This window comes from Onthophagus taurus, chromosome 2, assembly GCF_036711975.1.
Source record: "Onthophagus taurus isolate NC chromosome 2, IU_Otau_3.0, whole genome shotgun sequence".
NCBI classification, from domain to species: Eukaryota; Metazoa; Arthropoda; class Insecta; order Coleoptera; family Scarabaeidae; genus Onthophagus; species Onthophagus taurus.
The window spans coordinates 20,017,037-20,036,221 of NC_091967.1; the positions used below are offsets into that span (position 1 = coordinate 20,017,037).

General features: G+C 35.5%; 1 protein-coding gene and 1 long non-coding RNA gene across 8 annotated transcripts in view; both read right to left on the minus strand.

Moving 5' to 3' along the window:
* LOC111415183 (synaptic transmission protein complexin) overlaps positions 1 to 19,185 on the minus strand; it is a 308,454-nt gene that overhangs the window by 145,515 nt on the left and 143,754 nt on the right. For 6 of the 7 annotated variants that reach the window (XM_071194450.1, XM_071194451.1, XM_071194452.1 and 3 more), the window contains one exon: positions 16,032 to 16,100. In XM_071194450.1, the coding sequence (XP_071050551.1) occupies positions 16,032 to 16,086 (55 nt within the window). In that variant the 5' untranslated portion in view covers positions 16,087 to 16,100. The remainder of the gene's footprint in view (positions 1 to 16,031; positions 16,101 to 19,185) is intronic. The other variant, XM_071194454.1, reaches the window with a different exon arrangement.
* Positions 17,285 to 17,690, minus strand: LOC139428994 (uncharacterized). Its single transcript, XR_011639700.1, has 2 exons — positions 17,509 to 17,690; positions 17,285 to 17,358 (listed from the first exon to the last, which is right to left on the minus strand). It is a non-coding gene; the product is annotated as an uncharacterized lncRNA (long non-coding RNA).

Sequence of the window (19,185 nt, forward strand, 5' to 3'; positions counted from 1 at the left end):
ACTTATCTTAGTGTTTAAAAAACATAGATGATAACCAATCAAATATAGACGTATGAAGTCTATAGCATAATCGAATTTTATTTCCCAAAGGAAAAGCTCGTCTGTTCGAATTGTATCGAAAGAATTGGACTGTCGACAGCTGGGACAACGGGATAATCGGAAAGCAGTGTAAGTGGTAATCTACACCTATAACGAAGTTACTCAGCCCTATCGGTTCGTTTCCATCCGGGCTGCAATTATTGGGTTGGTACGTAGGGGTGGTATTAGATTTAGTTGGGTTCATCCAATTACAGTTTCGACGGTTTCAGAAGCAGGAGCAGAAGAGACCCTGTCTCCCGTTTCTTTGGTAATTGCGCGCTAACGTTATCCTGCAAACACGTGAAGGCACAATGGACTTCTAATTGGTCGGTCGTCGGCGACATCGGCTTAAGCGAAATAGTGCAAGCGAAACGCTGAAAACGGATTACCAACTGGTGGTAACTTGAGACGGTGGACTCGAGGGAAAAATCGCCGCTGCCTCCGTCTCAGTTGAAGGAAACGTAATTAGAACGGATCCGGCGCAATCAAACCGGATTGAGAGGAGACAAGTTGAGAACTTATGATTGACTGTAGAAGATGGGGAATTAATTTTGCGACCGAATCGTTTTTCAATGTTTGAAAGTCTACCCAGTGTCGCTCGAAAAGGATAGGTGAGGTATTCGTTTTCAAATCTTTCTGCCATATTTCAGTGGTAAAACTGTACCTTCAGGCGAGTTAATTCCCATTTTGATTTATTCAGACTACGCCCGCTTAGTTAACGATATAATGGCGCGCGCCCGGTGTTCAGATATAAATCACGCTTAATGAACACGGACGGATTTCCAGAGAATTCCACTCTCGGACCTCGACGTCGTTGGCCACGACGGAGCTTATTGTAAAGAAGAAACGCGGGATTATGAATAAACAATGGTCTTGACAACGCTTACAGAGCCTCTAGGCACGAGTAAATATTTAAGCGCTCGTGCTATTGTTTCCTTCAACACTGAAACCGTGTGAGATTCACATTCTAATAAATTATTATCACGATTTACTTGTACGTGTGTCATCTTAACGTTATATAGAGACTTGTGATAATACCCTCATATTTCACTATTTACTGAAAGAAACGTCTCAAATGATGGACTAATTAATATAACGAAAACTGCTATAATAAAGAGATAACGAGAGAAAAAGCGAAATACTTTTCAAGATTTGCCTCTTAGAACATACCATGCAAACTCCGAAACAAAAAAGAGTTATGTACTCTTATAGAGCAAGAAAGATCCCATTATGGAGTCGACACACTTCTGCACAAAATTTAAAACTTCTAACATACAAGCACTTATGCGCCTAATTTCTCAAAACCATTCAAAGAACGTTTCATGAGGTAGCAGAGAAAGCCATCGTATAAGGAATGTTAACATTAAAGAAACCAAAAACACCAAAGTCTGGTTTTGGGAAGAGATTAGAAATCTGGCAGAAATAAAAAAATAAAAGCTTTCTTATCCTATAAAAGTACACATACAACCGAAACATTAGTTGAATATACTCGTGTCAAAACCGAAGTAAGCTCCACAATGAAAGCTATAGAGAGAGAATATTGTAGTAAATTCACTAGTTATATGGACTACAACCTGCATAGAACACAAAGAAGATGACCAAAGATTTGGAAAATGCACCAAAATTGAGAACTATCACCCAGATAGATGAAGACAAAAGAAAAACTTGGAAAAATGAAAAACAGGAAATCTCCAGAAACCGACAATATATCTAATGAATTGCTCAAAGATGTGGGAACAGAACTGACAGAAAAGTTGACTTTGCTGTTCAACTAACTAGAAGAGCTAACCAGAACAACACTTCTAAATACATCAATTAACAAGGCCTTATAAAAGGTCGCTCAATAACGGACCCTGCATTCGTTATGATACATTTAAAACAAATCAATTGAATTCTACACACTTGCATATACTACATATATGTTTTGTTGATGTTTCCAAAACACACAGAGCGCGATAGGAAGACGTGCTGAACACAACGAGGTGTACCAACTAACATCATAAACATAATACAGAAATTAAACACTAACAATACGATTAAAGTAAGGGCTGGAGAAGATCTAATCGAAGACGTTTCCGAACCAGGTGGCAGAATAATTGAAAAATATAATTTGATGTGAAATTTTGAACTAATTTGCCTCCAAAGACCATCAAACATCCAACGAGCCAACTTGCCAAACTCAGTTAAGTTGGCTCTATGAATATTGAAGTTTGACCGGTTCTGTTACTTCCCTAATATTCCCCTACGACCCTAATCTAAAAGTATAACGTTCGGTAATTTAAAGTAGTTCCACCGAACTCCTACCGAGGTAACGGTAATGTTGTCCTTTAATAGTCTGATTCGTTAGAAATAAGTAGTTTATCTTGTCAGCTAATATTTCTAATAATTTATCACTATCTTCTATCTCGTCATTGAACCACATCACACTCTTATCAATTCCGATTATAGTCCATCAATTTGACAGGTTATCTAACATAACGATGTTGACATTGGTCGGTTCAATATATTGGCAATACATTCATACGAAAAATTACCAATTCCATATACAAAAAAATACACACAATGTTTTTGTAGCAACCTCAATAACCATCAGATTACACATCATTATGAATTCAAAACGTTGTCCCAGTCGGATCATCCTCCTCTTGGATTATCCTAGAGCCCAGACAAAAACGCATAGTTGTACCCTTACACGAATAGGTAAGATATAATAGGTACCTCATCATCAATTATAGTAGCTAATAAAAATAGCAAATTAGTTTTTGCACTTTCTGATTATCAAAATTTCTGATACTGCATCGCATTCTTGATCATATACAGTGTCTGCCAAAAAGTCAGCAACACTCTGATTTTAGTAGTATAGGTTCTATTGAATCTATGTTTCTAAAATTTTGTTTATATGTGACGTTCATTTCGATCTAAAATATTTTCAACGAAAGTGGCGTCAATACTTCCGTAAAGGGAACCATAAAATTGTTATTTTAAATAGAATGCTATCGTTTTTATTACATATTCAAATTCATTTTACAAAAATATGTTGACTTTGATAAGCATTGATAAGTAGAGCTTTTCGTTTTCCAGTAAATTGAAGTACCAATTTTTCTTGAAATTTTGGGTTGATCAGAATTTCTGATCAATTTAATTTATACTGTTTCGTATTCTTTGTCATCTATAATAGCAAATACAAATAGAAAATTAGTTTTATCATTTTCTGTTCATCGAAAAATATGTATGTATTGAAAAATACATAATATACAACTAAAGTAACAGCCGGTGGAAATCTAACCGAAAATATCCCCTACAACAGTTGGCATCGGACAAGGCGATTGTATCAACCCATTGTTGTTGTTAATAGACAAAATAATCGAGAAACTGACAATCTTAAACCTAGGATATAAAATGGACCAAAAGAATATGTAACTCAGAGGATGAAATGTATAGAGAACTACACAGATTATATTGATCGAAGCCTTGAACATGGCTATCTCTACTTCAAAAATTAAATGCATGGTGAAATCAACAAGATCCCCATCGAACAAATCATACTTGGGTATGCATATTGAAGATCCTGGAGACAACCTTGGAAAAGGCCAGATGGGACAGAATTAAAAACTCCGACGTCAGAGGGCAATGCGAGGTACCGGAACATTGTGAGATGGGGAAGACGCCCAAGAAATTTTGGCACAATCATGTCTGTAAAATGCCAGATAACAGACTGCCGCAAACTATGACTTTCAAAGAGATGGAGAGACGGCTGGCAATCATCTTCAGAAGATATTCTAGACGCAGACCCTACCAGGAACGAGAAAAAGAATTGTTTTGCTTTGCAGATTTAGTAAAGAATCTAGGAAACGCAGCCAAAGTTGTGTTTTTAAGTGTTGCTACCATAGTAATGACAAACACATCAAGAGGAGTTAGTTGTAAACTCAGTGGATGTTTTAGCAACCAATAATTGTTAACAGTGTGCTATTTTTGTCAAAGATTGAGGTTAAAGAAAACAGAACACAATTAATGCTGATACTGATGCTTGAAGAAGTAAACCAACTTATTGCAAATAGTGCTTGAGCAGATGTTTTGGCTGCCGCCTTCTAGGAAAGAGTATTCCATATTTGACACCTGACCAAGTTCCTGTAGGAGTATCTAGAATTGGAGAGCAAAAAAGCTGTTGTAAGAACACTGAAAAATTAATACTAAGCTGTTTGGTAAACTTTCTGTTAGAAAATCTCTGACATCAATTATTTACCTAATTAGTTTGTTTACTTAGTAATTGTGGTTGTGTACTGATTAGCTACTAGAATACGAATTCCAAGCAATTCAAATGTTATTGGTTCTACATCAAATGATCCACTTATAGGATCCACAAAATATATGATTCTCTGAAGTAGTTCTCTGAAGTTTAGACGATTGTTTTCAAAAAGGCTGCATTGTATGACTCTGGAAATGAGACAATTTCCAGTTTTCAGAAGATCATAAAAGATGTTTATAAAGTTATAATAAATGAGAAAGTATTGAATTATTAAGCATGCCATGTTTAAATTATTATAAGCCAAATAAGTACTTTATGTCACGTCTACTACAAAACTTTGTAGATATTTTTGAATATTTGAGTTTACTTAGGATTAGATGAATATTCAACGACTTGTGTAAATTTCTCCCTAAATCCGAATGCTGCTTTGTTGTGTCGTTATAAACATACATAGAATGGAAATCAATGGAATTTGTATTAACAGACACCATGCATTTTTGTAATAAGTAAAACCCAAAAACTTTTCAATAACCAACGTACGTCCTTTTACCTTCTTTAGAATTCAACCCATTTTCTTCCAAACTATTTCCCCGATAACCCCCTCGAGTCCCTTCCCGCCCACGGTTCTGCCGCGCAAAATTCTTCGTTCCATTCTAATTGAACCTCCCGACGGGGACATTCCCAGGTGTCATCGGCAACGCGGCGTTCCAATATAGACGATATCGCCATAGATTCCCTCACGTTTCCCACCCCTTACGATTCCTTCTTATGCCCCCCTCGTACACCCCTCGGTCGGGTCGCTAAACAGCCTCGAAATGCGAACGCAATATTATCACCACCAGGCCTGGCAAGATTCAATTGTCGGCATTCCGCATTCTTGCGGGATGAGGGAGCAGGCATCCTCGTTTTGCGGAATTAAACTGGAAAAATGCGGGCAAGAATTTTCCTGACTGCGCTTTTAACGATCTCATTCTTATCGCTGTAAGAAACGAGGAAGACGGTTCGAAATTTTAGGTGAGTAGGAGAAATGGGGTGAATTTTGTTGCGGAACACATGAATTATTCGGTGGTCAAGAACGTATGGGGGATTATCCCAGGGGATCTTTTACTCCTCTAAGGAGATTGTTGAGGGTAATTGTGGGTTTAGTTTGGTGAGCTAAAAGTTGTAATGGAAGAGCGAACGTCGTAAATACTTGGGTGTATTTGGGTCAGGAATTTAATGGAAAAGTCCGAAGCGTTATTAACGTAAGTACTTTCGCAGCATAAAATATTTCTAACAAAATACCGCTTTTATTTTTAGCATTTGATGTTTTAGCAATGTAAATTGAGGATCTAAAAGGAAAGATCCAAAGTTTGCTGACATAGTGCTCCGATCGCGTTATTTCGACTAATGGGATGCGACGTCCCAAGGATTTGAATACAAATAGTCGCATTAGGTGAGAAGCGCGTCAGCGGGTCTGTTAGGTGTACGAGATTCTTTTGCTTGTAAACGAGATCCTCCCGGGTTTGGGACGCTCTAGAACGATGAAATGGTGGAGGCGCCGGGAGCTACGACAAAATTGAAACCGTAAATTCTGTTTTACGGCCTTATTTTTTTGCGATTTGAAATCAGAAAGACCTTTTTTAGTATACGCAAAGTTTGCGTAGGTTGGGATTTCATAACGCATCATTTCCAGTTTTTTCTTTCAAAAAATCAAAAAATGTTTAAGATTCACATCGTCAGGCGAACGATAAAAATGAAAATAAAGAATAGAATGTGGAATCGAAAAGCGGGACAATAGAAAACCATTTCTTATTTCATTTGATATGAAAAATGGTCAGTTTTAGCCTCACTCCATGTATTATTCTATTTCGATAGCGAAGGTGCTTGGTACCGAAACGGCGATAAATCAACGAAATTTATAAGGGAGTCGCACGTGCAACGGCAGGATATGCACCGGGATAAGGGCCGGGAAAACAAAGGGGCTTCGGGATCGATGCCCGGTAAACCGTTATTATGCAGGATAACCTCTTACTCGACCGGCGGCGCGGCCTATTGATTTATGGCAAGGCGCCGTTCGCGTACCCCAGTTTTTGGGGAGGGAGGCGATAATCTGCACAATCTATTTCGTGCAGAAAACCGAGGACCGACGAATTTTCGATCGGTGAAGTGATCGATTTGCTTTTTGTGTTGGTACCTTTTCCTTATCCGGATACCTTCCGAATCACAACAATCGTTTCAATCACGCGGATATCTTTTAGGGATGAATGCACCAAAATACTTTAAAGAAGAAAAACAGAAATAGATTGAAATTTTTTTAAAATCTTAATCACATTTGTTTAATGGTGTGTTGATGTCAGAATGATTGCGGTCTGTTATTTGACTTGTAAAACACGACCAGGACGGAAACCCTCCCGCTGGTGTTCTTCGGTCGTCGACGTAGCTCGATGTGGGTTGCTTGGTGACCCGCAAAGCTACGGGCCACATCGCCCTAATTGCCGAAACTTCCTTTCCGCAGGGTGACGCGAGCGAGTTTAGCATTTTCTGGGAGGTTTTCGATTTCACGCGCCACAGGAAAGAAATTGAAATGGAATAGATGCTACGCCCCAACGTCTGTTGAAAAACGACCCCCTTATTTGGTCGCGGAATGTTTGAAAGGAGAACCTTAACCTAATCTATCCGTTCCGAGTTCGTCATTTTTATTTTTATACTCGTTTTATAATAGTTTCGAGTTGAAATCGTCGTACGCTTATGTTACACGAGTGCTTATCGCATTACTAGGACTTTACTCGGTAGATCGTCCGTATTTATTAACGTGAAACGGGCATGGCGTGTAACTGATATTACTTGCAAATGTCGGCCTTTAGTAGTCTGCCCCCCGGTGTATAAAACGCAGTACTGGAAACTTTACGACAAGCTCCTCGTCGTGTAGGCAATATCAGACCCCGTTCAGTTACGCTCTGTTTTACCCCCGAAGGGTAAACTGTCGTAGATGCTCACGATTTGAATTCAATTTAAAACTGTTTTACACACTTTTGCCTTCACATCATCATGAAATTTTCTCTATTCAATGACTTCAAATTGTTTTTCACTCATGAATAATCACTAAATAAACTCGTAAAAATACAACAAAACGTATAAAAAGATTGTTTATAATTATCTTAATAATAATAATAATTTGTTATGTTAAAACCAGCAGGTATACATTCGTCAATGATATATAAGTGTAAGTACAAAAAAGAACAAGAGAGAAAAAAACAAAAATGTACAACATTATAGCACAATACACTTGAACACTCATTTCAAAATATAGACGCATCACTTATATATAAAATATTTTTAATTTTATTGACCGAAGTCGTAAAAGATAAGCCCGTTAAACCACCATACACAACATTGTAAAATTTCACCCCATAGCAGTTGTATTGAAGCATGCCGAACGTCATTCCTCCCCCTGGTTTGGCATTTATTTATTTATTTACACACACGGGGGTAGCAATAGGACACAGTCCCACATAAAAGCTACTCCACTGTAATATATTTTATATACTACAATAAATTGTATGAACACAAAATTGAAAATCGATCAATTAATTAATTATTGGCCTTAAGCATATGTCATCAAATCAATTCAAGGCAGAACTCAAGCTGCTGCAACGAGATAATGTACTTAAAATGACATAACTGGTAGGGCGAGCACATTACGAATAATTTGCTTGAAGTTGTGCGGCGTGATGGCGAATATGTCCAACTCAAGACGGTCCACTGTCTTCTCCATGCGAAGTATTGGGGAATTTCTATACGAATTTGTCCAGGCAATCGGTGCATAGAAGAAAAGTCATAGCGCAGCCGACGAGGGGGGACATGCAGATCAATGCGTGAAAAAAGATAAGAAGAATCACAGTAACCTCTGACCAACCTGAACAGAAAGCAGGCATCACTGCAAGTTCTGCGCTGCTGAAGTGTGGGCATATGATACATTTGACAGGCAGATTGGTAATCTGTATAAGGATGCCGGAATTTATACGAGAGATACTTCAGAAACCTTATCTGAATCCTCTCTATTCTGTTAATGTATGCGTCGTACTGAAGGTTCCAAGCTGTACTGCCGAACGATAAAATACTATTAACGAAAGCATTGCATAAAGAAATAATAGATCTCTAGGCAGCCAAACGATTCAGAAGAGCGCATTACAAATCCCAACATCCTATTAGCTCTGCCGGAGTGGTGGGCAACGTGTTGATCAAACAGTACTTTGCTATCTAAAGTAATGCCCAGGTCTTTAATAGTGTCAACACGATCCAGTAAGCATGTTCCGTACCGGTAATCAAATTTAAAGAACTGCTTTTTTCTCGTAAAAGTAACAGTTCGACACTTCGATATGTTAAGTGACAAAGTATTAATCTCACAAAAATCATAAATTTGTTCAGGTCATTCTGAAGGTTAATACAGTCTGAAACAGCAGCAACAGGAGAAAATATTTTAATGTCGTCGGCATACATAAGACATCTTGAGGTAAGAAAAGACCTGGTGATGTCACCTATGTACACCATAAATAAGAGCGGACCCAGATGACTACCCTGAGGCACTCCGGAAAACATGGTAACAGGACCAGACGAATATCCACCAACCCCAACCACCTGCGTGCGATTGGAGAGATACGAAGCAAACCTGTGACACCAACGCGCTCTAACTTTAACAGTAATAAACAGTGATCCACTTTGTCAAAAGCTTTGCCAAAGTCAGTGTCTATCGCATCTACTTGTATGTTTTTATCAATAGTCGAAAAAAGAATGTCGGTATATTCTAACAAGTTGGTGTCCACAGATCGCCCCGGATAAAAACCGTGTTGCTCCGCACCCACACAGGGCTTCATCTGAAAAAATAGCCTGCTGTAAACCAATTTTTCGAAGATTTTTCCCATTATTGGTAAAATAGATATAGGACGGTAATTAGTTACAAGACTACGATCTCCTGACTTAAAAATAGGCGTAATTTTCGCCCGTTTCCACACAGATGGAAAAACACCGTAACGTAGCGACATAGTAAAAATTAAGCATTTGAGGTCTAGCAAGGGATTTAGAGCATCTCTTAATAAAAATGGAAGGTATATCATCCGCATTTGTGAATATCATTGTAGTGTGCCATGAAAACTTGTTTTTAATAAAATGATTTGTTATATAATTTACAAAAAACAAAAAACAGATTAAAAAAATAAATTATCCATTTAACAACCTAAAATGTAGTAGAATAAAAATATTGTACATGATATTGTACATCCTCGTACAATATTTGGTGACCCCGACAGAAACACTGCAAAGTTGAGAATTGTTTGTCAAGAATTTAAAAATTGGACACAAGTCAACCCAAACCAAAAGAAAAAAATTAAAAAGTTCACTAATCAACGATCCCGATATTGAAGCTCGCCAATCAATAGTCCTGAAACTCAAGTGTCAAACCAATCAGCAACTCAAACCATAAGATTTCGCAGCACTAAGATTGGAGTCAGTATCTTGTTTGTGCTGGGGTAATAATTTGTGCGGTAAAACAGAAATATCTGCTCCTGTATCAATCAAAAAATTCAAATTGTTTTGATTATCACAAATAAATAACCTTGGATTAAAAATATTTGTCGAAATTTGGGGTGACGAAGCTTTAGTCGTAATTTTGAATTTTGAAAAAGGATGTTTATTTTTCTTCTTTGAATCATCTATTCGTTTTTTGGTGAAATGAATGAATTTGAAGAGTTATTGGCAACTGATTGATGAAAAATGCATGGTTGTTTGCATTTATATGCTTTTGCACCATACTTGTTGTGCTACCAGCATATTTCATTATTTTTATATCGGGTACGCGACCGATCTCGAGAACGATCTCTCGACACAGAACGTTGTCGTTCTCGAGAATATTGCCGAATTCTACAACAATCACAGTGTCCTGTATGTGATGTATTATTTGTTTGTATTTGTGATGTTAAATAATTTATTTGTGTTTCTAAAAGTTTATGTTTATCGAAGTTTGTTTGTTGTTGCGTTTCTACGGTTTTTATGGTTTTTACCAATGATTCACATGTCAGTGTCAAATTTGGCTGATAGGGAATTTGAGAAGAAATGGAAGGAGTGTGAGCTATAGCGTCCCAAACTTTATCAGCGATCGAAAGAAGATTGGTAACATCGTCTTTTCCCGAGGATAGGAGGGCTACTGATATAACCTGAGGCAACTTTCTTTTCCACAGTTTAAGTAACAAATTGGGAGTCACGACTTGTGGTCCTCCGACCGTGTTTAATAAAGATCGATAGAAGTCGGACGGTCGTTGATCTCCAATTTGGGTATGTGATAACAGATCATCCAGACGCTTCTCTTCGCTGGAAGATAACCGTTCTATTAATAGTTTCTTCAGCGAAGAGTAAGGTGCTTCTTCTGGAGGGTTTTGAATAAAATCAATTATTGTTGTAATGGTTTCCGCCGGTAAATTACTTATTAAAATATTGTATTTCGTCTTTTCAGTTGTTACGCGGGCTTGTGAAAATTGTGCTTCGACTTGCGCAAACCAAATTTCCGGATTCGCTGTCCAAAATGGCGGAAGTTTTAATTTCGACAAATTTGAAAGTTCGTTGTCACATGTGTCACCGTCGACGGAAATATTATTTAATTTGGTTGTATTAAAGAAAATAATCGGTGTTTTTATTATTACAATAAAAATGTTATAAATTGTAATAGTTTGTTTTATGTGAATTTTGTATTATTTAATTTTATTTATTTTTATTAATGAATTTTTAATTTTTACGATAATATAATGAAAAACTCTTCTTATTAATTTCTTTTTCACGAAAGGGGGAGTACCGTATTTTCTCAAATCTTATCCGCACTCGACTCTAATCCGCACCCCGATTTTAAAAATGCATAATGGTAAAAAAATTTAGTTTGCGAATGTAATCCGCATCTTTCTGTGAGCAATTCGACAACAATAAAATGATGCGATGCTTGTTGTTAACCATAAATATGTAATAATAATAATATATTTATGCATAGTATATATACATAAAATTATTATAAATTAAGCAAGCACAAATTAGGCGGAGTTCAGGTGCAGCCATAACAGTACCTGCTCTTCCACTCAAACCTAATAAAACTAATTCTAAATATACAAGAGAGAAAAAGAAAAGAAAAACGAAAAGAAAAAGACCCGATGGTGAAATCATAATTAATTAGGTACTAAGCGTAAACTGCCCGATCCCTGTCGCCCTACAATGCATTCTGAATTTGAGACAAGCGGCCCTTCACTCGGTGACGAAACAACCTTGAAGAAGTGCAACATTTTATAGTTGATGGAAAATCATTAAGAATATGTGTTATTTAGTATGAAAACCATTTCTTAAATAGCTGGTGATGATGTATCGGCGGGGTAAGAGTGCCCTTGAATCGAATATTCCAGGTATGAACATCGGTACGAAATTTTATTTTATTGAACAAGTATGGAGGTTTCTTCAAAGTAATTATATTAAAGAACAAAACCACCGAATGAAGTATGCGCCTGTTTTTCATGTTGAGCCAACTCAAATCCTTTAATTTGTGCGAAACATGCTGACGTCCCCGTAACCCAAATATCAAGCGCAAGCAAGAATTTTGAATTTTCTGAATTTTTTTCGTATTACTATACGAAATACACGGATCATACAATGTATCACAATAATTAAAATGCGCTAACACCAAGGCCTCGCACAAAAGCACCCTTGTTCTACAATTGAGGAACGACCGACCGCCATAAATCAGCTTAAGAGCAGCATACGCGGAAGCAGTGCACTTATTGATGTGTTTATTAAAGTTTAAATTTTCGTCCAATAAGACATCCAAGTTTTTCACACAATCCTTCAGTGGCAATACTTGATTGTTGACAACTATCGTGACCCGATCCCGAACAGAACTGTCACTTATCACCTTTCTTGGCCCAAATAAAATCAGCTCTGTTTTAGCAGCTTTAAGACAAAGGCAGTGACGGGTATCATCGACATCCGATGACAGAAAAGATATATATAACTGGGTGTCATCCGCGTAGAAATGATGATTACAACTTTTTATGTATCTGTTAAAATGCGATGTGTAAAGTGAGTATAGCAGTGGACCCAAAATTGAACCCTGAGGAACACCGGACGTTGTCGAAAAAAACGATGAAACGCGATCATTCACCTTCACGCACTGCATTCTGCCCGTCAAGTAACTGTGCAAGAACCCCGATGCAAGATCATCAAACCCAATGTAGCGAAGCATGGCATAAATCATGTCATGATTGATAGTATCAAAAGCCTTTGAATAATCTAAGAGACACATCAAAGTCAATTTTCCTTGGTCTGTGCTTCGTATGACATCGTCCACAATATTCGATAGAGCTGTATTACAGCCATAATGCTTTCTAAAACCTGACTGTGTAGGCGGTAAATGGTTGTATTCTGTAACATAGTCCTTTAATTGTAATTCGGTTACTCTTTCTGTAATTTTAATACTAGCAAAGGTTGGACAAACTACAATTTCCCAAAAGCTCCTAATGATTTTCAAAAAAATTTCAATTTGTCTCAAACTGTGAATGCCGACGAAATGGCAGTATATCTGGATATGCCTCCCAATTTCCTTAGAAACGAGTGGTTGCGAAAAATTGTGCATAACATTAGTATGCTAGCAGTAACAAGTGATAGGGAAAAATTGCTGTCATTATTAATATTGAGAAAAAAACCATTCTGAAATCCGAAAGACTTCCCGAATGACGTCTTAGTTAGGGCACAATAAAAGGATGAATAATGGAAAAGCTGATGATGGAATGGTTAAGACAAGTATGGAGTCGTACACCAGGAACACACATGGAAAACGATTCCTGAAAACAATATTATAACATCATTTAAGAAGTTTTGTATAACCACTGCTTTGGACAGATTCGAAGATGACGTAATATGAGCAGAAAATGATACATAAAAATGTAAATATCGTTCTAAACATTCTACAGCGTTATTGTTATAATGCGATTTTATTTTACTATTTTCCAAATCGCAACTGTACGACTGCGAATCTAATCCGCACTCGATTGTAATCCGCATTTGATTTTAGAGCATATAAAATTTGTAAAAAGGGTGCGGATTAGATTCGCGAAAATACGGTATTGTAGTGTGCCATGCACCACACAAAGTGTGCCATGAAAACTTGTTTTTAATAAAATGATTTGTTATATAATTTACAAAAAACAAAAAACAGATTAAAAAAATAAATTATCCATCAACAACCTAAAATGTGGTAGAATAAAAATAATTTTTAAAATTCAATAAAAATATTGTACATGATATTGTACATCATCGTACAATCATTATTCTTTTCATGCCGACAGTGATTCAATAACTTGAATTTTAGGCATTCCAAAATATACAATGATGGAAACGTTAATATCTTTAAATTAATTAGTTTAGGAATATTATGAATGGCTCTTCTTTGTAAGCCAAAAATTCTTTTACTCATCGGGGCATGGCCCCACGCAAGTATACCGTAGCTAATATGACTTTGGAAAAGACCAAAATAAGCTGTACGCAATACTTCAGTAGAAGAAAACGCCGAAAGACGCCTTAACAAAAAGACAGTGGAATTCAAACGAGAAGCTAAAACTTCCCCCTTCATGAGTTTTATAAGTTGCCAATTGTACAATTTCAGATATTTCTGGTGCTGAAAGAACGCAACGTACTTTCAATTTCGTGTTTTCGGCTGGCAGGATGAAATTGTGATGTTTTCCATACGATCCACAAGAAATCGAGGGCGATTCCAGTGGCAGCGAGGCCGAATGTTAGCCAACAATATTTATACCCAAATGTGAGACAACCATAGAGTTGAGATAATAGAGTTCTATTATGAATGTCGTTCGAGAGACATGTATTTTTTGTAGTTTGCTTCTTTTATGTGAATATAATTAAGTTAAACGTGAACCAGCGTATTATTTCGACTACGAAACTTATTTCACGCAAATAAATTCAGCTATTTTATTAAGGTTATATGTTGATCATTAAATATAAATATTGACATGAATCTGTTTCATTGAATGAATATTGTTTTGTTGTTAACTTTGTGTTTAATTATCGGTATTTGAAACCTACCATGATGTTGATGTTTTAATGAAACGTGTACTTCATATTTTAGAGCTAAAACATGATTTTCAAGTTAAATTATTGATTAATAATAACTACTCAATAATACTTTTGATACTTCTCAATAAATAATATTAACAATTTCCACAAAACCCTCGCATGTATTTTTAGACTACCAACCCCAAGGAAAATAACGTCGTTCAACCTGCATGTCAAGAAAGAAAACCCCATTTTCGTACGATTTATAGTTTTCGTTTTCGTTTCTCTCGGTCTACACACGGTATAATGAAATAGAAGAACGGTTTTCGGCGTTTCTTGACTAAAGAAACGCTGTCAAATAAAACTTCAGACTTGGCGTGCGGTGATTTGTGCGGGTGAATTAATTCACTCACGAAGCACGCCGTCGAGAACGTAAACGTTCGCGTCGCCTAACTCAACTAATTGAATGTAACAAATTCACCTGCCAAGAGGAAATGTGATTTTCGTCGAATCGTAGCTTCCCGCGTATAAACGCGTTTCGCGAAGGGTAACTCGACAATAATGAAATGAAATTAAGTTTAGTTGAAGGAAAATTTACGAAAATTGACTCGGTCTTAACTTTCTATATTATGAAAAGGGGAAAATTCGAAACTACGTCTTTTCATAAACTTAAACGTGAATTCTAAAAGTATATATATCATCGGCGATGACTTCATTTTTCAAAAAGATATTTATACCATACCTCCGTAGACAATAAAAGTATTATCGCGTTGGTAAAGTGCTTGAGAGGGGTAGGAGCAATCGAGATTTTACAGCCCGATTTCGAACGTAATTCACTGCTGCGGTTGTAGGGCACAATTTAGCACCTCGCCGAGCTTTTAAGTCCCATATTTCAATCATTTCGCGAGACGGACTCAATTTGCCCTTTTCACGGACCGCTTGAGCACACGGGGCACCTCTTAGGTCCTTCCATCTGGGGGTTCTAAATTGCGCGACCCGTTTAGAGTAGTCAATTGCCGGGGCCTTAAGTGGGAAAATAACAGGAAATAGTGCGAGCCTTTTCCCACAGGAAACAGCGGGGCAGTTTCACCACTAGAAAACCCAAACTGGTGCTGCTGATTAAGGCACATTAGGACCGAAACCCAAAGGGTGGATTAGTCGAAGCTTGCCTTCGGACTACGACGTCGTAACCCATAAATATGGTAATTTTTTATTTGCATAGACCCGAGCGTGGGTAATCGGTTCCTTTTAATCGACTTCGGTGTTTCCACCCGCTTTTTTTTACTTGGGATTGGCGTGAACCTATTAAAATTCTTAGCATGAACAGAATTTTTAACCCCTTGATTTATTTAAGTTTTTTAAGTTCTTTAAATAATTCAACATCATTAAAATGTCAAATCTTATTACTAGTTCTGTTAATAAATTATTGCCAAATTTTTTGTGACAAATTAAACCTTAATACATTTTCTATTGTGAACTGGAGTAGGTTTTAATTTTAAATTGACTTAAATTCTCTATAGTTTCATTTTAATCCTTATAATAGGATTGAAAAACGATCCTTCATAATGAAATTGTCGACGAAGATTAAAAATATCGAATATCAACTCTAATTAAAATTTAAATTAAATCTTACCTTTAACAGCGTTCAGCTTGTTCCCGACCATTTGCTTTGCGACGAAAGCCGCCATGGTGACCTTCTATTCTAAAACAAAAAGAGAAAAAGGGGGATGTAAAATTTAAATTTGGACTACAGTCGTTTTCCATTACACAACACGTGATTTTCGTTTTAATCCCGCATTTTAAACGGGTGCGATTGAGATTTCGAGGATTATATTTTTTATCTTTTTTGCAAAGCAAATTAAAAAAACAATACAAAATAATCATGACAAGGTCGGATCTCCCCGTTAAATATTTAGAACGACACACATCCGTCGTACGCTCTTTTCGCATTTTTACCAACATTTGACGTTTATATCTGATGGGTATTAACGGTGTAACGTTGCGGAATTTAAATGCGTAGAGTCGAGCGATACGTGAGGGGTGGTTTACATAAATTTGCATGCCGGTAGTTGCTTTGTTGGTTGTTCCCATTTTCGTAAAACGTATGTAGCCGCTGCGAAAAAGGGGCAACAACCGCATGATTATAGAAGAAAATATTTTAAATCAAATCAGTAAAACTTTGTAACTTTAAAAAGACAAAAGTCAGTTATATGAAAAAATTTTAATTTATGCTTTAAACTGTTTGAATGAATAATTTTAATGCACACAAATTCGGACAGCTATCCACACCGTTGCGTTAACTGGCTTTATATTTACACCAAGGACGGTAGAATCCAAGAGGACTGCTACCGATTTTCAAAACTTTGAATTTGCTTGAAAACTGTTCAATAAAGGATACAATTGAAGTATTTATCCAACTGAAGTATTTATTTACGTTAAAAATAAAATTTGTTACAACTTTTGTTCTCAAAGTTTTTTTATAACATGTTCCGATTCCCGGGTGTTACGAGTTGTTATTAACAATTTGAAAAACAACGAATTCATAAAATTTTCACACTTTCCTATTTTTCTAGATATTTACGCATTTGAGAGCAAAAGTAAGAGACAGCAATATTGTTATGAATAAAATTTGCTACAACTTTTGTTCTAACAGTTTTTTTGTAATATGCTCCGAATTCTCAGTGTTATTATTAACAACTTGCAAAAAGCAATAAGTTTATCAAATTTTCATATTTTCGTATTTTGTTCGATGTATTCGCATCTGAGAGCAAGAGTGAAAGATAGGAATAGTGTTAAAAATAAAATTTGCTAATTATAATTTATTAATTGATTAAAGAGGATTGGTTATTCTTTAATGATTATAAATCCAAATACATGAAATTCCTCTTGATTTTGTATTTATTTTATTGTTAAGTCATTTAACGTTTCGAACTATTTACATAGTTCATCATCAGAAATCACTATAAAAAAGGAATTTAAAAAGCAACGTCGACGAAATTATCTCCTTTATGGAAATCGTTAAAACAAATTGAACGTACAAAGCGTAGATTATTACAAAAACAGAAAACAAAAAAAGAAAAAGAAAAACAAAAAGGAAAACAAAAAAGTACCTTTGTCGAGTATCCTTATTGATTAATTTATCAATTCTATCGGTTAATTGTGTATATTTCCATGATCTTACATTTTATAAATTTTTCAAAATACAAAACATTTCAACGTGTTCGTATGGACTTAGCGACTATAAGAAGGAATATCGTGACGGAACCAGTTTTTCTTTAACAATGTGTTCTACGGAAATCAATACAATTTAATTCAAATTACAAATTTAAAATTTACCAATATCTAAAATTACAATTAATTAGTAACTAATCATATATCTAATTTGTTTATTATGCCTGCATAATAACTACCTATATTTCCTGAATCTGACTTAAAATTAACTGACCTGTTAATGTTTTTGGTGATATAGATGGCTTCAATATTCTTTCTGTTGAATGTATCTCCTTCAGTGGTCAACAGAAAGAATATTGAAGCCATCTATATCACCAAAAACATTAACAGGTCAGTTAATTTTAAATCAGATTCAGGAAATATAGGTAGTTATTATGCAGGCATAATAAACAAATTAGATATATGATTAGTTACTAATTAATTGTAATTTTAGATATTGAATGTGTTGAATGTATCTCCTTCAGTGGTCAACAGAAAGAATATTGAAGCCATCTATATCACCAAAAACATTAACAGGTCAGTTAATTTTAAATCAGATTCAGGAAATATAGGTAGTTATTATGCAGGCATAATAAACAAATTAGATATATGATTAGTTACTAATTAATTGTAATTTTAGATATTGGTAAATTTTAAATTTGTAATTTGAATTAAATTGTATTGATTTCCGTAGAACACATTGTTAAAGAAAAACTGGTTCCGTCACGATATTCCTTCTTATAGTCGCTAAGTCCATACGAACACGTTGAAATGTTTTGTATTTTGAAAAATTTATAAAATGTAAGATCATGGAAATATACACAATTAACCGATAGAATTGATAGATTAATCAATAAGGATACTCGACAAAGGTACTTTTTTGTTTTCCTTTTTGTTTTTCTTTTTCTTTTTTTTGTTTTCTGTTTTTGTAATAATCTACGCTTTGTACGTTCAATTTGTTTTAACGATTTCCATAAAGGAGATAATTTCGTCGACGTTGCTTTTTAAATTCCTTTTTTATAGTGATTTCTGATGATGAACTATGTAAATAGTTCGAAACGTTAAATGACTTAACAATAAAATAAATACAAAATCAAGAGGAATTTCATGTATTTGGATTTATAATCATTATAAAATTTGCTGTAAATTTTGTAATATGCCAATATTCCTCAGTGTTGCCATCAACAACTTGCAAAAAACAACGAATTCATAAAATTTTTACATTTTCGTATTTTTCTGGATATTTAAGCATCTAGAAACAAAACTGAAAGAGAGCAATATTGTTAAAAATAAAATTTGCTACAACTTTTGTTCCAAAAGTTTTTTCGTAATATGCTCCGAATACCCACTGTTACCATCAACAACTTGCAAAATAGAAAAAATTTATCAATTTTTCTTGATACTTAAGCATCTGAGAACAAAAGTGAAAATGAGCAATGTTGTTAAGAATAAAATTTGCGGTAACTTTTGTTCCAAAAGTTTTTTTGTAATATGCTCAAATTCCCCAGTGTTACAACAACTTGCAAAAAACAACGGATTCATCAAACTTTCATATTTTCGTATTCATCTGGACATTT